This window comes from Hesperophylax consimilis, chromosome 30 (genome assembly GCF_061612785.1).
Source record: "Hesperophylax consimilis isolate HC1 chromosome 30, BYU_Hcon_1.0, whole genome shotgun sequence".
In the NCBI taxonomy this organism is placed as follows: domain Eukaryota; kingdom Metazoa; phylum Arthropoda; class Insecta; order Trichoptera; family Limnephilidae; genus Hesperophylax; species Hesperophylax consimilis.
This window is the reverse complement of record NC_142865.1, coordinates 18105680-18129101: the sequence shown is the minus strand read 5'-3', so window position 1 is coordinate 18129101 and position 23422 is coordinate 18105680. Positions and strand designations below refer to the sequence as shown.

Sequence of the window (23422 nt, the reverse complement as noted above, 5' to 3'; positions counted from 1 at the left end):
GAATAGTTACACTAAGAACATGAGAATGGATTTTGCTAACTATGAGTGCGAATGTGTCTTCTCAAGCTTGATTTTTGCGAACATGAATAGTTACACTAAGAAAATGAGAATAGTTTATACTAAATATGAGTGATAATGTGTTTCATTAAATTTGACTTCCATAAACAGGAATAATTACAGTAAGAACGGTTTTTCTTTAGTATGAGTGCTATTGTGTCTCATTAAACGTGACTTCTGTGAGCATGAATTATCGCAGTAAGAACATGAAAATGGTTTATTCTTAGTGTGAATGGGAATGTGAGTCTTTAAATTTGTCTTTTGTGAACATGAATAGTTACAGTAAGAATGTGGCGTTGAGAGAACAATCCAGAATTGTCTCATGAATAAAATAAACAGCTCGACCTACTTAGGTACTTGCAAATTACTACCGAAGACTTATCGTAAACAACGCGACCTACCTACGACAATACGTTGCGAGCAAGTCTGGCACATCACGCCAACTCGGTAGAAGGTTCTAGCCTATCGTCTATGCGTAATTGCAGCGCCGCCGAAAGTTCCCGAAAGGCCCAGATTGAGCGAGTGTCTCCGATTTATTTGCGAATTTACCTACCTACTGTTGCCGTCGGCTGTACAGTATAAATAAGCCCGACGCAGCGAGCAGTCAGTCAGTTATCAACCTCCCGTCAACAGTTTGCAAGTCTCGCGAGTGATAATCCGCGCACCTTAATTGCGCGAAGTACAATATTCCCGGCTTTGCTCATGGACTCCTCCATCGGGATATCATCATAGCGCCTTGGCCCCGGCCGCCTTCCCTGGCCAGCGCTACCACCGGACCATAGCGCCCTGATTCCAGCGCATCTGACCAGCGCTTTATCCATGCACCATGACCACCACGAGGACATGCAGCATCCTCACTGGTCTACGCAGCTCCCGCTCAACCGCCTACAAGGTCCACCGCACCTTCGGCCTTCCCATCAGCACTGGAGTACTGATTCCCAAGATCGCCAGTGCCTGACAGTCAACGAGTCCGGTCACCAGCGCCCGGCGTCGACTCACTGACCTGCGCTTGACCAGCCATCACAGCCTGCATCCGGAGAATACTACATCTGTCCTACGTCAACTCTCATTACGGCCACCTGACTCATCAAATAAACACTGTGACCTTCACGACCGACTTTCATTTCATGCCTCTCATATGATCCCCAAAAGAACATGAGAATGGTTTTTCCTTAGTATGAGTACAAATGTTTTCCATTATGCATATTTCTGCGAATATAGATAGTTATAGAAAGAACACGAGAAAAGAGACGGTTTTTCCTTAATATGAGTGTGATTGTGTCTTATAATGCTTGACCATGAATAATCACAGTAAGAAAATAAGAATAAATTTTCCTTAGAATGAGTGAGAATGTATTGTAATATCTGTGAGTTCTGTGAAAATGAATAATGATAGTAAGAAAATGAGAATAGTTTATCCTTAGTCCTCGTATGAGTGAAAAAGTATGCTATTAAATTTGGCTTGCGTGAACATGAATAATTACAGTAATAACATGAGAACGGTTTTTGCTCAATGTGAGTACGAATGTGACATTAAGGCTGGCCGCATACATACGTTTTCCGTATTCGATTTACGAATTCGTTTTCCGTATTCGGAATTCCGTGAGACTAGCGCAAACGTTCGTTTTTCTTCATTCGGAATGTATAAACGTCAGAACCAGTGTTGCCAACAAGGGCGATATATCGCCATTTAGGCTACTCAGAGCGAGAATCGGCGCCGAAAAAATCTAAAAGGCGACTGGTCGCCAATTAAGCTACTTCAAAAACATCAATTTTAAACATGTCCCGAAATTCTCTAGCCACCCCCCCCCCCATGAAATTTATTTTTCTGGGGACAAATTTTATATTTTCTTGAAATTCTCTAGCCACCCTCCCCATGAATTTTTTTTATTTTCTGGGGACAAATTTTATTTTTTTGAAATTCTCTAGCCACCCCCCCCACGAAATTTTTTTATTTTCACGTAAAAACATCAATTTTATACATGTCCCACCTAACAGCAAATTCGGCTACTTTACGCTACCTTATGTATGAGAAACGGCGATATTAGGTCAAGATCCGTTGGCAACACTGAATTACGAATGGAAATTTCCGTACGTTTGCGTCGGCACAAACAAACTGTATGCAATAGCTGCGTTCCACATGACGTCATTAGGTTTTTTCCATTCGTTTTCTCCGAACGCGCCGGCTGGCATTCGGAACGTGCGTAAGGAATTTGTTCCGTTCGGAACTAAAACGAACGTGTGCGGCAGTTAATGTATTTTCTACTGATTCCGTGCATTCGGATGTCCGAATACGGAAAACGAATTCGGAAATCGAATACGAAAAACGTATGTATGCGGCCAGCCTAAGGCTTAAAGAAGAAACTTACACTAAGGATTTGCGAAGAAACTAACACAAAATATCCTAATATTACTTTGCATGCCACAAAATTATTATTAACCTTTCCCTCAACTTATTTGGTGGAATGTGGTTTTAGCGCCATAAGCGATTTACTCATTGAACAACGAAATCGATTGGATATGGCTAATAGAGGGGACCTAAGACTGAAATTAACTAAGTTAGATCCGGACATCAAATTTATTTGTAGCAAGCGTAAGTGAATTGAATTTCAGTTATAATATATGTATTAGAATAGGTTTTATTTAATTTCATTAGGGGTTCATATGTTTACAAACATATTACAATATGATTTGAAAATTTACCTGCTGTTTGATTAAAAACGATGCCGGTGGGGCATCTGACTTTTGAAAACATTATGGTGGGGCATGGCATAAAGAAGGCTGGGAAACACTGGTCTAGAGTAATGAGACCTAAATATGGTTAGCCATCGTTGGACTGGATATTAAAATACATATCATTATATTATAATGTCCACTTATGAAATAAAACAAACATTATTGCTCAAGTTGTTGTCATCTTTATTGAATTTTATTTATACACAGTCTTATATTCTAATGACTAGATCTGAATAGTGGTAATCTCAACACGCACTATTACTCTTCTTTTTCAAGATTCTTTATAAATAATAAATAAAATTAGCATAACAATGAATTGCTGATCACAATTTTCTTTTAAATTTTAAACAATTGATTTAAGTATTTCAAAATAAAACTTGGAAATTTTAATTACTCCATTAGAATTTTTTTCGCATTCCGTTTTGGATATGTCGGCGCTTTTTCCAAAAATTATAACTGCGAATATTAATACAGAAAAATATAAACCGCTTACTGTAATAAAGCCAACGAATCTACCTATAATTCTAGGTTTAAAAAAAAAAGTCGGCTCTTATATGGAACGAGCATCTGTTTTTCCTCCTTCATGTAATCCGGGCCTCTTCAAGACCCACATTAATAAATCCCTTACCTTAACCCGCCTCATAACGCTGCCCAACTAGGTGGCGATATAGTTCCCCTACCTTTACACTGTAAAGACAGGGGCGATCTTGTGAGGTGTCTAACTAACTATCACGCTGTTTCCCCGCAGGGGTAGGCAGAGAGGACGGACCGCCAAACAACTGGTCTTGGCACATTCACATTCATACATACTCTTTACATGGCCCGACTCAAGTACTTACTTGATTTTCCTCGGGCGTCTTCTACCATTCACATCCGCGTTATATATTTTCCTTACATTCCTTTGTTCGTTTATTCTCTCTACATGCCCCAACCATCCGAAAATTTATACTTATTCGGGGAAATATTGAATATTACTTTTTCTGTATGTTGTCTATGGTCTTCTGGAAATGTCTATAGTAAGAGACATTAAAAAAATTGTATTTTTAACATAATAAAATTCAATTTTCAGAAAAGACATGGCACAAAAAATTATCTGGAATATTTCATGGGAGGAACATTAGTGACATGTTTTGGTAGTCCATAGAAGCTTAATTAAGCTAGGGACTAAATATATTAGCTGATTGCGGATAGTTAACAATAAATTCGTAAAAATTACCTACGTTGCTACTCAAATTTGGGTAGCTATCATTCAAAGACATTAGTGGTGCTACCCAAATTTGGGTAGCAATCGTTCAAACACAATAGCGGTGCTACCCAAATTTGGGTAGCTATCGTTCAAAGTCATTAGTGGTGCTACCCAAATTTGGGTAGCTATCAATCAGGGTCATTAGCGGTGCTACCCAAATTCGGGTAGCTATCACTCAGGATCATTAGGGGTGCTACCCAAATTTGGGTATCTATCGTTCAAAAACATTAGTGGTGTTACTTAAATTTGGGTAGCTATCGTTCAAAGACATTAGTGGTGCTATCCAAATTTGGGTAGCTATCACTCAGGGTCATTAGCGGTGCTACCCAAATTTGGATAGCTATCACTCAGGATCATTAGCTGTGCTACCCAAATTAGGGTGGAAGATACTACCAGTATCGCCCTGGTGTAAGACCACCATTCAGAATTGAAACGTTGCTCCAAATGGCTTTAGCCGTGTTTAGTGACTAGATCTGAATAGCCAGGTACTTCCCCACCTTCCTCTTTCCCTTCCCCACTTACCTTCAGCCTCACAACATCCCCCAATTGGGGATGCCATAGTCTCACTGGCTCCAGACGGGAGCAGTAGTTGGGACTCTTGTGAGGTATTCACTATAAAAAAAAAAAAAAAAAGGGTAGCTATCGCTCAAAGTAATTAGCGCTGCTACCCAAATTTGGATAGCTATCGCTCAAGGACATTAGAGATACTACCCAAATTTGGCTCGAGTGGCTAACTGTATCCCTCATTTTCTTGACATTGTTTAAATTTTTATTTTGTACAGTATGGATAGACGGATTCACTTTATAAAAAATAATATTATTACAAAAGCAATATTATTTACATTTTCGATACTCAAAATGTTGTACAAAACATTATATCAAAATCTAGATTACTTTAAAAATATATTATGTATTTATATTCTAGACTTAAAAAATAGATAATGTACATGATGGAATGACGGATTAAAAAAATATCACAAATTAAAATACAGACATTCTCGATTCAGAAGCTTAGTTGCCGAGTGGACAAATGTGTCATTCCTACCAGGTGTCTTGGGTTCAATACTCTGTCAGCTAAGGCCCTTCTTCCGTTCGTACACAAGTGCACGTTACTGACATTTTGTAAGCTTGTCGGCTACACCAGTCTCCCGTGAGCAGGTCACTCATATCGTCGAGATTTTAAACATGGCGTCACTTGTCTCTCATGGGTATCCAAAACCATTTGAAATGTAAAATGGAAATGGGTCAAAACTTTTCCATTTGAAAATGCAAAATGCAAAATGGTTTTTAGAAAAGCATTTCAAATTCAAAATGCAAAATGCATTGAAAATGCAAAATGGTTTCTCAGGTCAAAAAATCAAAATAATTATAGAATTTTTAAACAATTTTGTCATTTAATAATGGACATCAATGTAGAACAAACATATTAAATGATGGTAAATCCAAAAACACCACGACTACAGATTATGAAACCACAAAAAATTTGCGCGGGACTAATGTTGCCAACGTAAAAACATAGAGACTGCTATCTAACATTTAATATTACAGCGTCATGGCCCCATGTTCAGTATTTGAATCAGTATTTTTTATAATGGTATCACTCAATTGCCAGGGCTCCTACCAGGGAGCAACTTGACAAATGTAAATTATCTCTCATAGCGAGGTTGAGGACCGACTGATATTTGGGGCTTATGAAAAAAAGATGAGTGGAGATAGTAGGAAGAATGTTGTAAAAAAGCATTTAAAATGGAAAATGCATTGAGAAAATTATTTAAAATGCAAAATGGTTTTTAGAAAAGCATTTAAAATGCAAAATGGAAAATACCCATTTTGCATTTCCATTTGAAATGGATTTATTTGAAATAAAGCACATCTCTGCTTGTGTCAGACATTTTGTAACAATGTATAGATCAATACTAGGAATAAAACAGTCAACAAAGAATAATAGAATATAAAAATGACGCGTACAGAAACAGTTTGGTTGTGAGTTTGATCCAACAATGATTGGTGGCAACGAGGGCCTCGAGTGATTTCAGTAGCGACGTGTATGGACGTAACTGTACGCAAAGAGTTGTTTGCGATGATGGTACACAACATGATTATCAGATTCTGGCATATCCCTGTGGAAGAAGGACCGAAGGCAACAACTGTTGTCATTTTTTGTTGACTATTTTCTTTCTAGCGCCCTTGAAGTGATTTTGCACAAAAACGGCGCTATACAAACCATCCAAATATTATTTATCTACCCAAAACACAGGCAGTGATACAAAATGTCTGAAACAAGTGCAACGTGACTATCATTTTTGCTAGACTTTCATATTTATTAATTGCTCCGCCATGTATAAAGTCTCGAAAACATGAGTGGTAACGACTTGGACAGGCTGGTCGCTAGAGACTGGCGTCACCCACTAGTTTACAAAATATCAGTGAAATGTGCCTGTTTTCCAATAAGGATACTTGCGTAAGAAGGGCCAAGTTCTCGATGGTTGCGTAAGCAACATTTTCCTACAATAATAATAATAGTACATAGTAGGAGGAATTCAAACATAGTCAGGTTATTCGTAACCTGGGAATGTTGTTTGTCTTCCCGACACAAAACACATATCTACACATCACTGGCTACATAACATATTCATTCAGTTGCTTTCTCTTTATTTCAATTTCTAACCTAATCAGTTCCCCTTTCAATCTCTCATTTTCCGACTGTAAATTGTGCATTTCTCTCGCTGTTTCTATTCTAACCTCGTGTTCCTCTTTCAACTGTTGCATTCTCAGTCGGTGTTCTTCCATTGCGCAGTTGGTGAGTTGCTCCTTGACAACTCGGTTCAATTCTAGTAGTGAGCGTTTGTATTCAACTCCGCCTTTGTTCTGGTACATTCTCGTTGTGAGGTTTCTTGTTTTCGGTGGATTCTGGAATGAAATGCAAGATGGTGATTATAACAATAAGAAATACAGTACTCTTTCAGTAACCCGCCACTCGATTATAATTATCCGACAACTGCTAAAATCTGCCATTATTTTTACTAGTTGAATGCACAAAATCAAGCTTCATAATTTGCCGGTATTCGTATCTCAAAATCAGTAGTCCACTGTGTACCTTAAATTAAGATTACACATAAGATCCCCTAATGTTAAAGTATGTATTACACCAGAAATAAAGACCCATACCTCAGATTGCTTACACTATGGTATTCCTGCAATGTGTACATGTGAAAATATGGAACTAGTTAAAGAATATGTTTATTTAGGTGTCAATATTTATTGCTTTTTCAAGTGGGATATACAAATAAACAAAGTTTGTGCACGACTAAGATCAATTGTAAGCAGATTGTATAAACTACATTTTTTTGTTCCAATCTGCACACAGCTGAATCTGTTATAAGGTATGGAATAACAGCTTGGGGATTTTCGTGTAAAACTAATATCGACCATGTTCAATCCGTGCAAAATTCATTGGTTAAATTATTATTAGCTGAAAAAAACTTATACAAAGAAAGGCATAATATTCCATACTTCTATCAGAGTCTTACAATTCTTTCAGTGAGAACAATTCTGTGGTACAAAATTATATTTCAGCACATAAATAACCCTTTATATTATATAAACAGGCTAGAACACAATCATAATACTCGTTTTAACTTTAATGAAGGACTTATTGTACCTAAGCATACAGATAAAAATGAACAAAGAACGTTAAACTATATGATTCCCAGTTGTTTTAATATGTTACCTGCTGAAATTAAAAACTGTGCCCAAAACAAACAATTGGTGAATTTACTGAAGACTTGGCGCACTGAAACAATTAATTTGTATTAGCTTACAATGATATATTATTCTAAATTCTATTAGTCAGTATCTCCTGTATAATACAGATATTCTCCTATGTACACTGCATCATGTATCACTTTTATGTAAAAGGCTTTTTAGGTGTATATATATAAATAAATAAATAAAGACTTTCAAAATTGTTATTTAGGTTTTCATAATTTTCTTTTGATATATTTCTGTAAAATTTTTAATTTTTTGTATTATATAATTGTAAAAATGTAACTGTAAACTAACTATAATAAGATTTATAATGTAAAGAACCCGTTAGACAAACTGCTAAAAAGTAGTTTATCGGGACTTTTTTGCCTTATATTTATAGTGTAAAATAAAAAAAATTAAAAAAACAATAAAAAATTCTAGCAATTATCAAATGTGTTTCAGTTCGTTTCGTTCTGCCACTTTTTTGTTTGAATAAGTTTAAAAAATTGAGTTTTATCACAAGCGGAAACATGACATATAAACAAATTTCACAATAAAACTGTTTTTACGAAATAAGTGTTTTAATTTTTAGCATATTATGCATGTTATGCACTATGATCCATCGATTTCACTAATTGGACACTTGCCCAGTTTTTGGTATGGTTGATTAGTGGGAGAGTACTCTAATGAACATCTTAAGCAACTGAATATGGTGATGATTAAAAAATGGTAGTTTTACTGTCGTCTTCTCACCATGATATTATCTCTGGCATATTTATACTCGGCCTGTCCAATGGTGGAGCCCCCGTTCTCGTTGAGGTTACCAAGGTCTCCCAGCTCATGCAGCGAGTGTGGGTGGTGCTCCATGGACTGCTCCATGAGGTCCTCTTTTACCAGGACACCTGAAAATATTAGTATAAAAATATCGGTAATAAACATGTATTAATGGCAGCTGATCAGGAACGCTTCCGTTAGTACTGATTAGGTTGGCATCATGCCAGCAGAAATCCTTGTTGATTCCTATGCAGTAACGAGAGTTTTCTGCAAAATTTTATTAATAATTGTAATTAAAATGCCTCAATTTTGTATTATTCATTTTTCGGGAAATCGACAGCTTACATTTATTTCAGTTTGTACATAAGTACAGGGTTTTCCAATAAGAGGTGTTATTTTGTTATTCATTCGTAAAAGATCAATGGTTTCATTGCTTGTGTGGCACGTAGCGCCGTCTTGTTGAAAGAAAACGTTGTCAAGATCAATACCATCCAATTCCGGCCATAAAAAATCATTAATCATCTCTCGATAGCGCAATCCGTTCACCGTAACTGTTGCTCCAGCCTCATTTTCGAAAAATTAAGGTCCGATGACTCCGCCGGACCATAAACCGCACTAAACAGTCACACGTTGAAGATAGAGAGGCTTTTCAACTATAACTCTTGGGTTTTTCGAGCCCCAGATGCGACAATTTTGCTTGTTGACGAAGCCACTGAGGTGGAAATGGGCCTCATCACTCAAGATGATTTGCATTTGATTCACTCAAGTGAATTTTAATAATTTCAAAGCGTTGTTGAAGCGTGTATCGTTCCATTTTTATTAATGGCGTAGTTTCTACTTGTCAAATGTCAAAAAATGACAGCTTCAAAAGTAACATCTACCGAAATAGCAAGCTATTCAAAATAACACCTCTTATTGGAAAAACCTGTATTATATAGCCAAAATAAAACCATTGTTGGATTTCCTCCTTGTGACTTTACCTCTACTAAGACATTATTATTATATAACAGTGGTAGTTGGAGATTTAAAATATTGTCAGGTTATTCGTAACCCAGGAATGTTCGATTTAAATTTAAAAAAAATAGTAAAAACAAATGTATAGTATATACAAATGTAACTAACTAACTAACCATCACGTCGTTTCCCTTAGGGGTATGCAAAAAGGACGAACCGCCAAACAACTCGGTCTTGGTACACACTCCTTGCCTCATTCACATTCATACATCATCTCATACATACTCTCCTATTATTCTGACTCTTAACATGGCCCGACTCAAGTATCAGATTCACTTGATCGTGCCATGTCTTCCTCGGGCGTCCCCGACTTCTGCTACTGTTCACATTTGCGCGATATATTCTCCTTTCTTCACTCTACATGCCCAAACCATCTAAGCGTCTCTTTCTTAATCTTACTCATTACGCTTACATCAGCCTTGCATTCTTTGCGGATGTCCATATTTCTCACAGAATCATACATGGTTTTACCACACATACGCCTCAGGGATCTCATTTCTACAGCATTCAGTCTTTACAAATGTATAGTATAAATATGAAGTAATATAATTTTTTTAAGTTGAACACCTTTCTTTTTAATAAGCTTTGATTGAAGCTTCATTCTTTTCCATTGTTCTCTAAGTTTCTGTACCGTCCGAGGCCTTTGGTTCAGTAAAATAAACCTGAAACAGAAAATAAATAACTATTCAACACCAACACACATAGACCATTGAAAATTTTCACTAAAACTACATAATTTAAAATAATTCAATTATGCACAATGAAAATCCAAGATGACAGTTAATGTTCCAGGTTAGCTTAACACAAATCAAATTAAAAACTACCATAAATGCAATTATAAACCAAAAAATGGTGTGAAAAACAGAATAAATATGATTTATCCTTCATAATTTCAACTAACCTTTCCCATATTTCCTTCCAAGCTTCCAATTTTTGCATATTTGTGGTCGTGTCGGTATTTTTATTTTCAATTATGTCAAAGCGTTCATTAACCAGATTCTTGAGTAAATTGCGTTCTTCTTCTGTCCAATTCTCTGCTCTCTCCCTTTTACTTCGCTTTTCCATCTTTATTCGAATCATTTCGTGTTGGTAATCAATTTTTAAGCCGTGTTTCGAGAATGTAAACAAAAATAGTAGCGGCCACCAAACTTGCTGTTGTAAAACGTCAGATTTATAAACTAAAGTATTGCCATATTGGAGGAAAAGTTTAATTATTTATTTATAGCAACATATAACATAGCTGTAGCTACGGCTCTGTACAAATGCGCTAAAAATATAATTCTGATTAGTTTATAGTACCACGAAAGTGAGCTTGGCTGATGTGATCTTTAATATACGATAAGAGCTATAGCTACAATCCATGTCCAATAATAAAAATTCTGCGAAAATACATTACTGCCATCTATGAAAAAATAACTCCTACTACTTGAAATGCTTTTCCCTCATCTATTTTACACATTTCTTTCTATGGTTTAGAAGTTTGTCCAACATCTGCTCGAGTGGTCACGCGCATTTTCCCTCCCGGAATGATAAAACAAAATAATATAAAACTTTATTACTTCTGAAGTTGACTAAAGCGTGCAGCGCCTCACTATATCGCATTAAAACCGCCGAGAAATAATGCTCTCAGTGTCGCCAAAGTTTCAAGAGTTGGACAATGTAAGAAATCGAAAGTGATATGATAAGTTTGGAAACAGTTCAAAAGTTTTTGTGAGTTGTGTTTACGTTTTTTTGTGATGGATATTTTTATTATTACTTGACATCGGCGTCTGAATCTTGTAGTTTACTTTTTTGTGGCGAGTAATCCCAAACGGTATTTGTGAATTCAGTTGTTTTTTTTTCTGTCTGGGCGTTGTTCGGGTATTGTAGTTTTAGTTAGAAAACAAATTTATTTTTGAAGTTTTCTTGCCATTGAGAGCTCCGTTCTAACCTCTACTTTTGTCATTTCTGATTTTGTTTGTTACGGGTAGTTTATGAGAACAGATTTCTCACGCAATTTATAATTACACGGTTTTTTTTCTTTAAATTTGGGTCCCAATTGCATCCACATTATGGTGTGAGGCTGGAAGGAGTGCTAACTGAAAGGAGATGAGACGAGGAAGGTTCGGAAGTTTCTGGATAATCATATCGTGCCATAAGCCATAATTTCAAATATCTGAATGGTGGCTCTTGCTGAAAATGGCATTTAATTAGCCACAGTATTTAGCTATTTTAAAATATCCAGCTACTTTCAAATCTTATTTTTACTATCCACTGACTCATCCCTTAATTCTTTCACCTTCCTAACCTCCCCTTATAAAATGGGGATGCCATAGTCCCCTGTGCGTACCTATCGCATAGCAAAAACACAATTATTTTATTGTAATAGAGTTTCTATTCTCTGATTGGACTTCTGGTTAATTACGAGGTGTAATATTTTATTTATTTATTTTTCCCTCCTAATTGCCTTTTCGGTCTGCGAGTCGCAGTTTCCTGTTTGAGTTTATTGTTTTATTATAAGTACTCACGCCAAATTGTCCAAAGAAGCGAAACTAGCAATCCACAATGGAGTGCTGGTACCTACCCTGATTTATGATACAGTGGCTTGAAACTGGCAGAGGAAGGATGAAGGTAGACTAAATGCGGTGGAAATGTGATTTCCGAGGATCTGTGAGAAAAGTGCAGATTCGCAAGGCATGTAAGCGTAATGAGTAAGATTAAGAAAGGGACTCGTAGATGGTTCGGGCTTCTTAGGAGTATGTATGACGCGAATGTGAATGGTGTAAGAAGTCGGGGATGCCCGAGGAACACACGGCACGATCAAGTGAACCAAATACTTTGGGTCATGTAAAGCGTCAAAATAACGGAAAAGTATGTATGAATGTGATTGAAGCAAGAAGTTTGAGATAAGACCGACCACTCTCGGAAAACAGCGTGATGGTTACTTAGTTACCGAAAGTTAGTTTAGTTAGAATAGTTATTGGAGAGATGAAATTTGGAACATTTTAGGTTATGTTTTGTTTTTTGTAGAAATCCTCTATAATATTACCATTGAACTGAAAACCAACTCTTAAAAGGGACACCGGGCTCCAAGAGTTATTCTGTAAAAATTATATTTTTACAAGTGAGGAATTTTCGGAGTCATTTTAAAGTCAGAATAGAGCGATGACAAAAAGTTTATTATTCAAAGACATTGAAATCTACGATAGAATTAAGTGCATAGTTGTTCGTGACCGCAGCTTGCAGGGAACATCTTACTACTAATGATGACAAACCTCCGATAGGAAAAGGTTTGGAGATTCCTAAATCAATGGAATTTCTCTGATATTTTGTCAAAAAGGACGAAAACATCGTTATTATAAAGGTAAGAAGTCATTGAATATTTTTTTATGCTGTTAACTTTTATTTCTATAACTAATAATTCTGTTAACGGTAAGTAGACCACGCCTCCAAAAAATCAAAACCAAAATATCTTCTGAACTTGTTCATGTACTGAATTCGTTAGTACGTACTTAAATACATACCTACTTAATTATAAACCATATAACACTAGCTGTACCCCGCCACGCGTTGCTGTGGCTCCTTCCATAACTTTCAAGAGCATTCTCGAACTTTACAGAACCTTCCAGATTCATGCCCATTCTGAAATAATCTAAAGGATTCGCGGCCTTCCCATAACAAAGCACATTTTGGTCACCCACTCCCACCCACTCTCAGCCACCCCTACCAAACTCTCTTACTTTCGATGTGACACCAAGGGCTATCTTCCACCATAACCACCGGTGGGTTGCAGTGGCTGGTGGCGAAGAAAATTAGGCGGGTTGGCAAACACGGGATTCTTTTCATAATGTAATGTACATTAGATTTGATTGTTTTTATTTCAAATGAGGAATTATACAATTTGTCCAAAGAAGTGTCACTTTCTCGATGATAATTCTATTTATTTTATTTACTTCAGGCAGATAGGTACTAGGTACCATAATTATATATATATTTTTTAAATCAACCCATAAAAAACATATTTTTTTTACTATGATTCATCTATTTTCAAATGCATATATGTTCGCGTGTGTGAACGTGATTGCCATCAAAATTTCATAGAATGCATTGTCATCATCAACGAGTCAATCTTCCGAGTTTCAGCTCGATCGGGTGTCGAAAAGTGAGTTAATTTCCGTTTCCAAGATTTCTATTCATTCATCCCCAAAAAAAGATATATTCCAAATAACCACAACAATAATAATAATAAGGACAATTTGTATAGCGCCGCTTTTGGCGCTGTACAATTTATTATGATTTCCTAAGCTTTATCTTATTTTATTATTTACAAACAGATAAAGAAAAAAAAACACACTTACCTGGCAGGTCACTTCAAATAACACTTGAGATTTGAAAAAATAATCTAGAATGAACCCATAGTCAAAGTTAGGCATTTAGTCAAAGGCTTGCTTGAATATTAAAGTGGATTCAGCTTATAAAACGGAAATGGAACGCACAATCAAATTTATGTACAAACAATTTTTTTTTCACTCGAATTTGCTATATGCTAGAAATTCATCTGTGTGGGTAGTGTGTTCGACTAATCAGCCATTTTTCATTGATAGTTAAAAAAAATATTTATATATTTTTATTGTGCAGTGTTTTACCAATAAGAGGTGTTATTTTTAATAGCCCGCTATTTCGGTAGATGTTACTTTTGAAGCTGTCATTTTTTGACATTTGACAAGTAGAAACTACGCCATTAATAAAAATGGAGCGATACACGCTTCAACAACGCATTGAAATTATTAAAATTCACCTGAGTGAATAAAATGCAAATCATCTTGAGTGATGAGGCCCATTTCCACCTCAGTGGCTTCGTCAACAAGCAAAATTGTCGCATCTGGGGCTCGGAAAACCCAAGAGTTATTGTTGAAAAGCCTCTCTATCCTCAACGTGTGACTGTTGGTGCGGTTTATGGTCCGGCGGAGTCATTGGATCTTACTTTTTCGAAAATGAGGCTGGAGCAACAGTTACGGTGAACGGATTGCGCTATCGAGAGATGATTAATGATTTTTTATGGCCAGAATTGGATGGTATTGATCTTGACAACGTTTACTTTCAACAAGACGGCGCTACGTGCCACACAAGCAACGAAACCATTGATCTTTTACGATTGAATATCAAAATAACACCTCTTATTGGAAAACACTGTATAAACGGTATATCGAGTGAAGTGACAGTTTTATTACTTATTACCTACACAAAAGGAATATGTTTTATAAATATCGCATTATTTTAAAATTATGGACGTTCCGAATCAAAATGTCCTTGTAAGTTTTTTTGTTAACATTTTCATGTTTGATATTAAAAATGTATTTTTTTAAATGATCAATGTGTATTTCAAATAGAAATATTTCAAAGATAATTTAATCTGGTTTCAATAGTATTTCTTTTAACGACAACTTCAGAAATAAATAATATCTAACACATTTTAGATACCTCGGGAACATTCCGAAATTCCAAGAGAATTCACCATGTCGTTGGGATTTGTTGGTAAAAATAATTAATATGATAATTAATTGTGTTCTTTGGCCAAGGCGATACTGAGAGTATCTACCAATCTTGTAACGAGTTTAAAACGGTTTGCCTTGTTTTATTATCGAAGCTATTACGACAGTATTTTTTTGTTATCTACAAAAAAGACTGTTTTTTCTTTTTAATTATTTACATCGTAAAAGATAAGAAGCAAAACGTTGTTTAAATATTTGCATTCGTCGTGATATGAAACGGCTTCCTTATAAGATAAGAATTTTTAAACACTTTACCTCTTTACCAACCGTTTTGACGCTCCCGGCGTTGCCCGGGCTTTTCGTCTTTAATTTTCCTTTTTTTTTTAAACTTTTTTAAAAAAAGACAAACTTTCCTGGGTTACGAATAACCTAACAATATTAGAAAATCTCACACTACCACCTACGTAAATTGAAAATGTTGCTTGTGTCTTGATGGAGGAGATAGCCAGCCGAGGAATTGAACTCACGACGCCGGGTGGGAATCAAATGCGATGCCAACTCAGCCACTGACCAAAATTTATCAAGAAGACAAATTTTTGGCTTTTTTTACCTTCCTCCTGTTTTGTAAAAAATTATAAATATCTAAATAAAACTGTAGATTTATTTAAAAAAAAAAAGAAAACAAACTTCATATAATATATATCTCTCCCAAGTGAATCCGAAGTAGTTTGATATATATTCCAATTAAAGGATATACCTACAAGGAGATCTAATGTCGCTAATTAATTATAGGCAATTTTCGGCTCAGAGGCCTTTGAAATAATTGATTATTTGTTAGAGAGAACTTCTATTTGAAAATGTTTGCTCAATTTTACCAGAAGTAAAGAAAAAACGCTTTTGCTTCCGCCACCATATTTTTATGCCTCATCCAATCATTATAGTAATATATTGAGACGGCATGTTCAGTTGCACTTCACTGAGAATTCTGGGCTTTGTTCTACGCACTGCAAGGAATTTTAGAGATAACCGGGTGCTTATAGTTTTATTTAATTCCTTAGTAAGGAGTAGTCTTGAAAGTGGGTCGGTGATTTGGAGTCCACACCAGGTAAAGTATTCTCTCATGTTGGAGAGAGTTCAGAGGAAATTCTTGAGATTTCTCTACATGAGGGGAGTATGGCTACTACCCGTGGCTCTATCCCACTGACTTTCTTTTGGGTATGCTCGGAATGAACTATCTACGGGTCAGGAGGGATGTGCGCATTGCTACACATTTCTTTAGACTGATTCGAGGATGGTTTGAAAACTCGGTCATCATGGAGAGCATTCATTTCTATGTTCCCTATGGTTATCTCCGTCACCGACAACATAGACTATTTTATCTCCCGGCCTGCAGAACTAACTTGCCAATGGTCATGCCTGTGGGGAGAGCAATCTTGCTGTTGAACAGAATCAATTCTTATATCGACATGTTTTGCATCAATGAAGCTTCCTTTAAAAGGCAAGTTCTATTATTACTGGTATAGTTGATATACATACTGTTAATATTAATCTAAGAATTCTTATTACTAAAATATTTTAAAAACGCATTGAAATTAACAATTTTGTAATGTTTTTGAAATGAATAAACAGAATTGAATTGAATTGAATTATGCTCTTCCAAAGACTATATTATTTATTTAATCCTGCCATGTCTTCCTAAGGCATCCCCGACATACTCCATCCACTTGCATTTCACAATATTCTACTATAATTTGCATACCAAGTCTATTATTTTTAACTTACTTTTATAAACGTAACCTTCAAATATGTAACAATTGTGTTTCAATACATCCGTTCCCAAGCGTCCGTTTAAAATTTAAATGTATTCATCGCGTTAAATTTGTACTCTGAATAATAATTAAGATTCATTAGACACCATATTTTACAGACCATCTTCCGAATGCTAATTGCATTTAAAATTCATTTACAATATGAAGCTATTCATTTATATATTACATTCGTATGTTGTCAATTTTCGCTTCGCTGAATAGTTACATTCCTATACTGCCAATACACGTTGGGCCAATGCGCTGGCCAACGTGTATAGGACCAATTGGCGCAATAACTCCGATCGAAAATTGTGACGTCATATGATTGCCTAACTATATCCACCAATGAAAAACTCTGAAATTCCATGGAATAAACATTCAGAGTTTTTCATTGGTGTATAGTATAATAAGTAGGCTCCGAATGAGAATTTTATTGTCTATTATGTTGGAATATCTAAAGTTATTTAAGACCAATTTGTTTCATTCAAATAGGCCGAAGATGTCGATCTAGTGAGTGGTTTATTTATGAATTGGCGTATGCCAATGCGTTGGCCGTCAATGTTGGCCAGCCAACGAGATTATTGTCGTTTTTTTGCACACATCGGTTTGGCGCTTTAAATGAAAATAACAAACTTTGTTTAAAGCACTGTTTAATAAACATTATCAATTTGTTTCAAAACCAACGGATTCTTGATCAGGATCAAATTACACTTATATTGGTGTTTCATTATTTTTATGTGCGTTTTGTCTTCGGCCAAAGTCAGCGTTTTTATTTATGTATAGAACAGGAAGTAACGTTTACATTTTCTCAATATTATCAGTTGGTCGGTAAAAATGTTTGCGTTTTCTCTTTGAATTATTGGACATGACGTCACGCCTGTTTGAGGATTCTTCGGAATTTTCTTTTGTAAACAAATATTTCTAAGAATAACGAGAGGTTAAGCTTTTAAAGGTAGGTAGGTAGGTAGGTACCTATACAAATGGATACAGGTAAATTCATAGATAACCAAACAATGGAAGATCTGATAATATGGATGAGTGCCGACTGTCGCATCACTACGACCAAACTGCACGGTCTGTCAATGTTTTTGTTTCATAAATATGATGGGTCCTACGGACGATTCAATTTGGTTGAGCGGTTGTATCAATCTGGTTGTGTTGAACGTAGAGTTGAATCGTGTGGAGTTGTATGTATTAAGGGGGCAAGTTGAATGGTTGTACCGACGGAGCATCGAATTACCCGACCGTTCAACCAAGTTGAATTGAGTTGTAGCGTGGTTGAACTGTTGACTCAACTTTACTCAGTCCCAGTAGTTAACATTAAAATGACAGTCATGCTCGAAGTTTTGACGGACAATCAAATTGGAAGATTTAATTCATATGAAGTAAGTAATGTAACATAAATACATAAAAATAAAAGAGAAATTATTGAAGAGGAGAAATTACATATATGTTTACAATATAAGGTATAAGTTAGAGAAATCATCTTAATTTTTTTCATTGTTTCTATGAAATATGTGTAAGAATTATTTTTACGTACTAAACATTGTTTATCTATAAGTTGGCATATGTTCGCTCTCGACTCTCCCTAAGTCTAGAAGCCAATTATTTACGCTTTTTTTGTGTGAATACCGCAAGAGTCCCAACCGTTTGGAGCCAGTGAGACTGGCATCCCAAATTCGGTTACGTTGTGAGGCTGAAGGTAAGTGGGGATGGGAAGGATATGGGGAAGAGGAAGGTGGGGGACTTCCTGGCTATTCAGATATCTATTCACCGAACACGGTTAAAGCCATTTCAAGCAACATTTCAATTCTGAATGATGGTTTTACAACAGGGCGAACTAAGAGTATCTTCCACCATGGAACGTGCCTCAAGAATACTACAGGGTTTTCCAATAAGAGGGGTTATTTTGATATTCAATCGTAAAAAATCAATGGTTTCGTTGCTTGTGTGGCACGTAGCGCCGTCTTGTTGAAAGTAAACGTTGTCCAGATCAATACCATCCAATTCCGGCCATAAAAAATCATTAATCATCTCTCGATAGCGCAATCCATTCACCGTAACTGTTGCTCCAGCATCATTTTCGAAAAAGTAAGGTTCAATGACTCCGCCGGACCATAAACCGCACCAAACAGTCACACGTTGAGGATAGAGGCTTTTCAACCATAACTCTTGGGTTTTCCGAGCCCCAGATGCGACAATTTTGCTTGTTGACGAAGCCACCGAGGTGGAAATGGGCCTCATCACTCAAGATGATTTGCATTTGATTCACTCAAGTGAATTTTATAATTTCAATGCGTTGTTGAAGCGTGTATCGCTCCATTTTTATTAATGGCGTAGTTTCTACTTGTCAAATGCAAAAAATGACAGCTTCAAAAGTAACATATACCGAAATAGCGGGCTATTCAAAATAACACCTCTAATTGGAAAACCCTGTATATAATTTTTTTATGAATAAATTGTGAAACAACACAAATTAATCTAGTTAATTCTACTTGCGCCCGCCGGGATTTTAACACGCGACCTTCGGCTTGCTAGTTGAGAGCCTAACCCTTCAACCGCAGAGGCTGTTGTGGTATTCTACCAGCAAGATGTACTCTGATAGAGATACCAATAACGAAGCTCTTGTGATTCTTTTGGAGCATTTCAAATGAATTGAAGAGTATGCAACGAAATGAAACCTTAAAAAGCTGACTGAATTTTATTCGTCCCATGAGTCATTTTTTTTGTCCACCTTTGTCTTTTACTTTTTCAGATTAATAGTCAACTATGCTATAAAAGCGATCGTAAAATTTGTGTTTTTATTATAAATTTATAATGTGGGAGGGCAACTGACAACTGAAATTGAATCAACCATCGCGTCGTCTGTAGTCTGGTTGAACCAACCAAATTGAGTGGTCTGTAGGGGGTTTTATATTTTAACGGGCACACAAAGAATAGTGTTTGTCCGGAAAGATTATGTAAGGAAAATTTAAACTCGATATAACTCTTTAGTAAACATTGTGGTTTTTTTTATTTGTTTTATATTTTAGTAAAATACTTTTAGTATTTTGTAATTTCCTGATAAAAAATATTGTTGTTATCTAATTTTCTTAACACCGCTGGTTGTCTCAAAAAGGTTTGTTGTCATTTACTTTTCGCAATTTACGTGGTCAATTCTAATTTACTATTACGAATGACAGAATGGATATTACGTCATTCACATTCATACATCGTCTCATGCATACTCTTCTTTTATACTGACTCGCAAGCCCGACTCGAGTATTTGATTATATTCTATGGGACCTCATAATCATTATTGGTCAGTGGCGTCTGGCTCCCATCCAGGCGTCGTGAGTTGTATTCCTCGGCTAGCTAAGTTCTTCATCACTACACAAGCAATAGTTTCCGCTTACTGTGGTGGTATTAAGAGATTTTTCAATTATTGTCAGGTTATTTTTTATCAAAAAATGTATTCTGAAGAATATGTCGGAAATCTGTTAGTCTTATGTCTGAAGCACCTTATATTTGAAACGGTGAGCTGAGGCGTTGTGAAATTTGCACAGCTTTGACATGATAGTACCGCAATAGGATCCTAGTGAAACTTTAGCATCTCAAATGTAAAAGTACAAGATGTAAAAGTACAAGTACAACCATGTAAAAGATACCTTTATGTTCTAACCTTTATCATTATGTGTGTATATGTACCTACCTAGTACTTTTAAATTAGAATGCTACCCAAGCAGCTGTTAATCTTATGTTTAATTGGATATTTTATTTTATTCTATTTCTTCTCTTTGTTATTCATATTTATACAAAATATGTTAGTAGGCTTAGACACCAGTTAAAAGTACATATACCTATTATTTCATTATTATTTTAATACTATACTTATCAAACAACTTATCAAAATGTTAATACTCATCCTAATTTGACTGTCCTAAAACGGGAATCCTCCTAGTTGGGCAGTCAAAACATTTCTTAAATAATGTATATAAATGTATAATCTTTTACTAAATAAAAAATCAAAAAAATAAAATAAATTAATAAATAAATATGAGGCATGTTATGAAGTTAAAACATAAATAAGAAGTATAAGACCAACAATTAGGAAGAGAACCATTGTGTACCATTGTTGATTTGCCGCCAAAACAACTTGTTAGTTTTTGTTTGTGGATATGGCGATAATGACGTCACGCCGGCCAACGTCCGTGACAGCCGTTTTACCAGCCAGTATCGTTTTCTACGTCACAGCGGTGCTGCCAAGGTCTGGTATCTATGTGAGGATATTGTGTCAGCGCTTTATTAGCAGCAGACACATACCTGGGCGCAGTGGACTCTCTCGCTGCAGCAGCTTGTCCAGTTTCTTCACCACCTATGATTCGTGCTGCAGAGTCTCCATCTTCTACCTTCGTGTCACCTGTTCCTGTACTTCATTTTCACTTTATTTTTATAATATTTATATTTTTTGTAATACCTTCATCAACTGTAAAGCGCCCCTGAGGTGATATATCAGCAGCGCTATACAAATTGTCCAATAAATAAATAACGTTGTAGCCAGCTCGAACCGTTTCCTTTGTGAATCAATAAATTTTAATGAAAATAATAGTAATTTAGTACTACGATCAGAATCAGAAAAAATACATTTAAATCTTCCACTTATTTCGATATTCATAGTTTGTGGAAATACCGTGTTGGCTTTGATCCATGACTTCAAAATGCTCTTCACATGTTGCAGTGTTGTACTTGATATTTGACCACGCAATATAAATAATGCACACTCAACTCTTTACGACTTTCGCATTCCGGATTCCGTGTGGTCCCTCGCTAGCAATTCAAAATCACTGCCAAAATCTAACGGTTTCTCGTGCGTCATACTTATGCACATTGTTTCATATTGTACGGTAAATATTTACATTGCTGTTTTATCCAGATTGCTTTTAAAATTTAAATATTTATAAAAAAACAGCACTAGCTGACGTGTACCCGGCATTGATCGGGATTATGAATGGTTTGGAGTAAAGTTTGGACGTAGTGAATTCTAACAACTGGAATCATTTTTAAGATGAAAATAATATTATTGTGTTCTCGTATTTGTTTCACTTGATCGTGTCATGTCTTCTCTAAACACCCCCTGGCACTAATAAGAACACCCTTTTAAATTTTCAGCGAAATCGGTGAATGCGTACGGGACAAACATAGAAACATACATTTTTATATTGAGATTACTTTGGGACACGCCCACAACCTACTTCTATCGGTCTATTTCTTCTGTGGTTCCTACTGATGCATAAATAACATAAAATGAATCGATTCATTGTTAATTATTACACTTCACAGTTCACACCATTATTTTTTGGCCCACACTAAAAAAGTGTTCTCATTACTTCAAAAGTAACCGAGACATTACGTCAACATTCAACTAACAATAATGTTGTTTGGTGAACACACTACCGAAGCGATTAATATGTAGAAGTGTAGTGTGGGTAAATAAGCTCAATTTGTCCTCACTTCTTGTGAAGTTGAAAAAAAAACTATATTAAATTTTTTTAGAGTGGTTTATTTTTGGGGTATTATGCCGTGTTGCTCTACCTCCTTCTTTGTAGTTTTTGGTATCACCATGTCTAATGTCATGTTCACAAATGAGTCTACCACTAAAAATTTTAACTGCATTCGAAACGCGTGAATGGTTTCCCTTGAATTGCGTCTACAGATAAGTCCGCAAATCGATTTTTAAGTTGCGTTCAAAATACAAGACTGGTTTAAAATTAAAAGTATTTGTGCGTAAGAGGCCACGAGATTAAATAGTCGTTATCCGCGGTTGTGGAATGTTTATACAACGATCATTCGTTAAACAAATGGTTTTCTTCTGAATTTGGAGCTTTTGTTGTGAAACTTGATTTTAAAGTCCATTTAAAACATAAGAATAAAAATGTTACGAGGATTGTCTTGGTGCTTTCTTTTTATCAGTATCTTGACAATTCTGTCCATCACATTGTGAAAGTAAGGCAAGAAAGCGCAGCATTTTAGCTCTTGTTCAATTGTCTTCGTTTGAGGTAGATTCGACTTAGCGGAAAACCGTGGATTTAGGTTGGAAAAAAATTGAGACTACTCGTGGTTGCATCATAGACACATAACTTGTATCTCCATGTACGAAGGGCCTATGAGTCGAAAAGTCTTCAACAATAGGCGATTTTCTATAGTTTTCTTTCAAATCAGCATTATATATCACACTTCTGGCGATTATGTCTTCAGTGGTGAATTTCTTACGTGCAGACTGCAGACCTCCCACATTTTTTATTTCGATTGTTGAATTTGTTTACGCATGTTGTGGGAGGAATTACATCCGACGGTTGTGGTAATTGTTTGTTCTTCGCAATCAGACAACGCGTGGGGCAAAGATTGGAGGAGATACTAGTTTTGTAATTCAACCCACAGAATGTTAAAAATCTAGACCTTGAAGTACAAAATATTTTTTATTGCTTTATAAGTTTTATGCAGGTATTTCCATTTTGATTCTGTATTGAATTTTATTAAGAGTTAGCTTAAAGTCCCGGCGTTGCCCGGGCTTTACGCGGAGTTTAAAAAAA

The 23422-nt window shown here is 35.9% G+C and overlaps 2 protein-coding genes across 4 annotated transcripts in view; one reads left to right on the top strand and one right to left on the bottom strand.

Moving 5' to 3' along the window:
* Window positions 1-5480: 5480 nt before the first annotated feature.
* Window positions 5481-10725, bottom strand: LOC149409717 (uncharacterized). The gene is made up of 4 exons (XM_089649561.1): window positions 10476-10725; window positions 10142-10236; window positions 8540-8688; window positions 5481-6949 (listed from the first exon to the last, which is right to left on the bottom strand). The coding sequence occupies exons 1-4, from the start codon at window positions 10652-10654 to the stop codon at window positions 6659-6661; spliced, it is 714 nt and encodes a 237-aa protein (XP_089505687.1). The 5' UTR covers window positions 10655-10725; the 3' UTR covers window positions 5481-6658.
* A 339-nt stretch (window positions 10726-11064) lies between these two features.
* LOC149409715 (uncharacterized) overlaps window positions 11065-23422 on the top strand; it is a 251361-nt gene continuing 239003 nt past the window's right edge. For all 3 annotated transcript variants that reach the window (XM_089649563.1, XM_089649564.1, XM_089649562.1), the window contains exon 1: window positions 11065-11284. The gene's annotated coding sequence lies outside the window, so the exon portion shown is untranslated. The remainder of the gene's footprint in view (window positions 11285-23422) is intronic.

Coding starts and splice junctions, on each gene's coding strand:
- LOC149409717 (XM_089649561.1), bottom strand. CDS start 10,654: ATGATTCGAATAAAGATGGAAAAGCGAAGTAAAAGGGAGAGAGCAGAG. Junction 8,689..10,141: donor AAAGCTTATTAAAAAGAAAG/GTGTTCAACTTA, acceptor TAATATTTTCAG/GTGTCCTGGTAAAAGAGGAC. Junction 6,950..8,539: donor ATGCCAGAGATAATATCATG/GTGAGAAGACGA, acceptor ATTTCATTCCAG/AATCCACCGAAAACAAGAAA.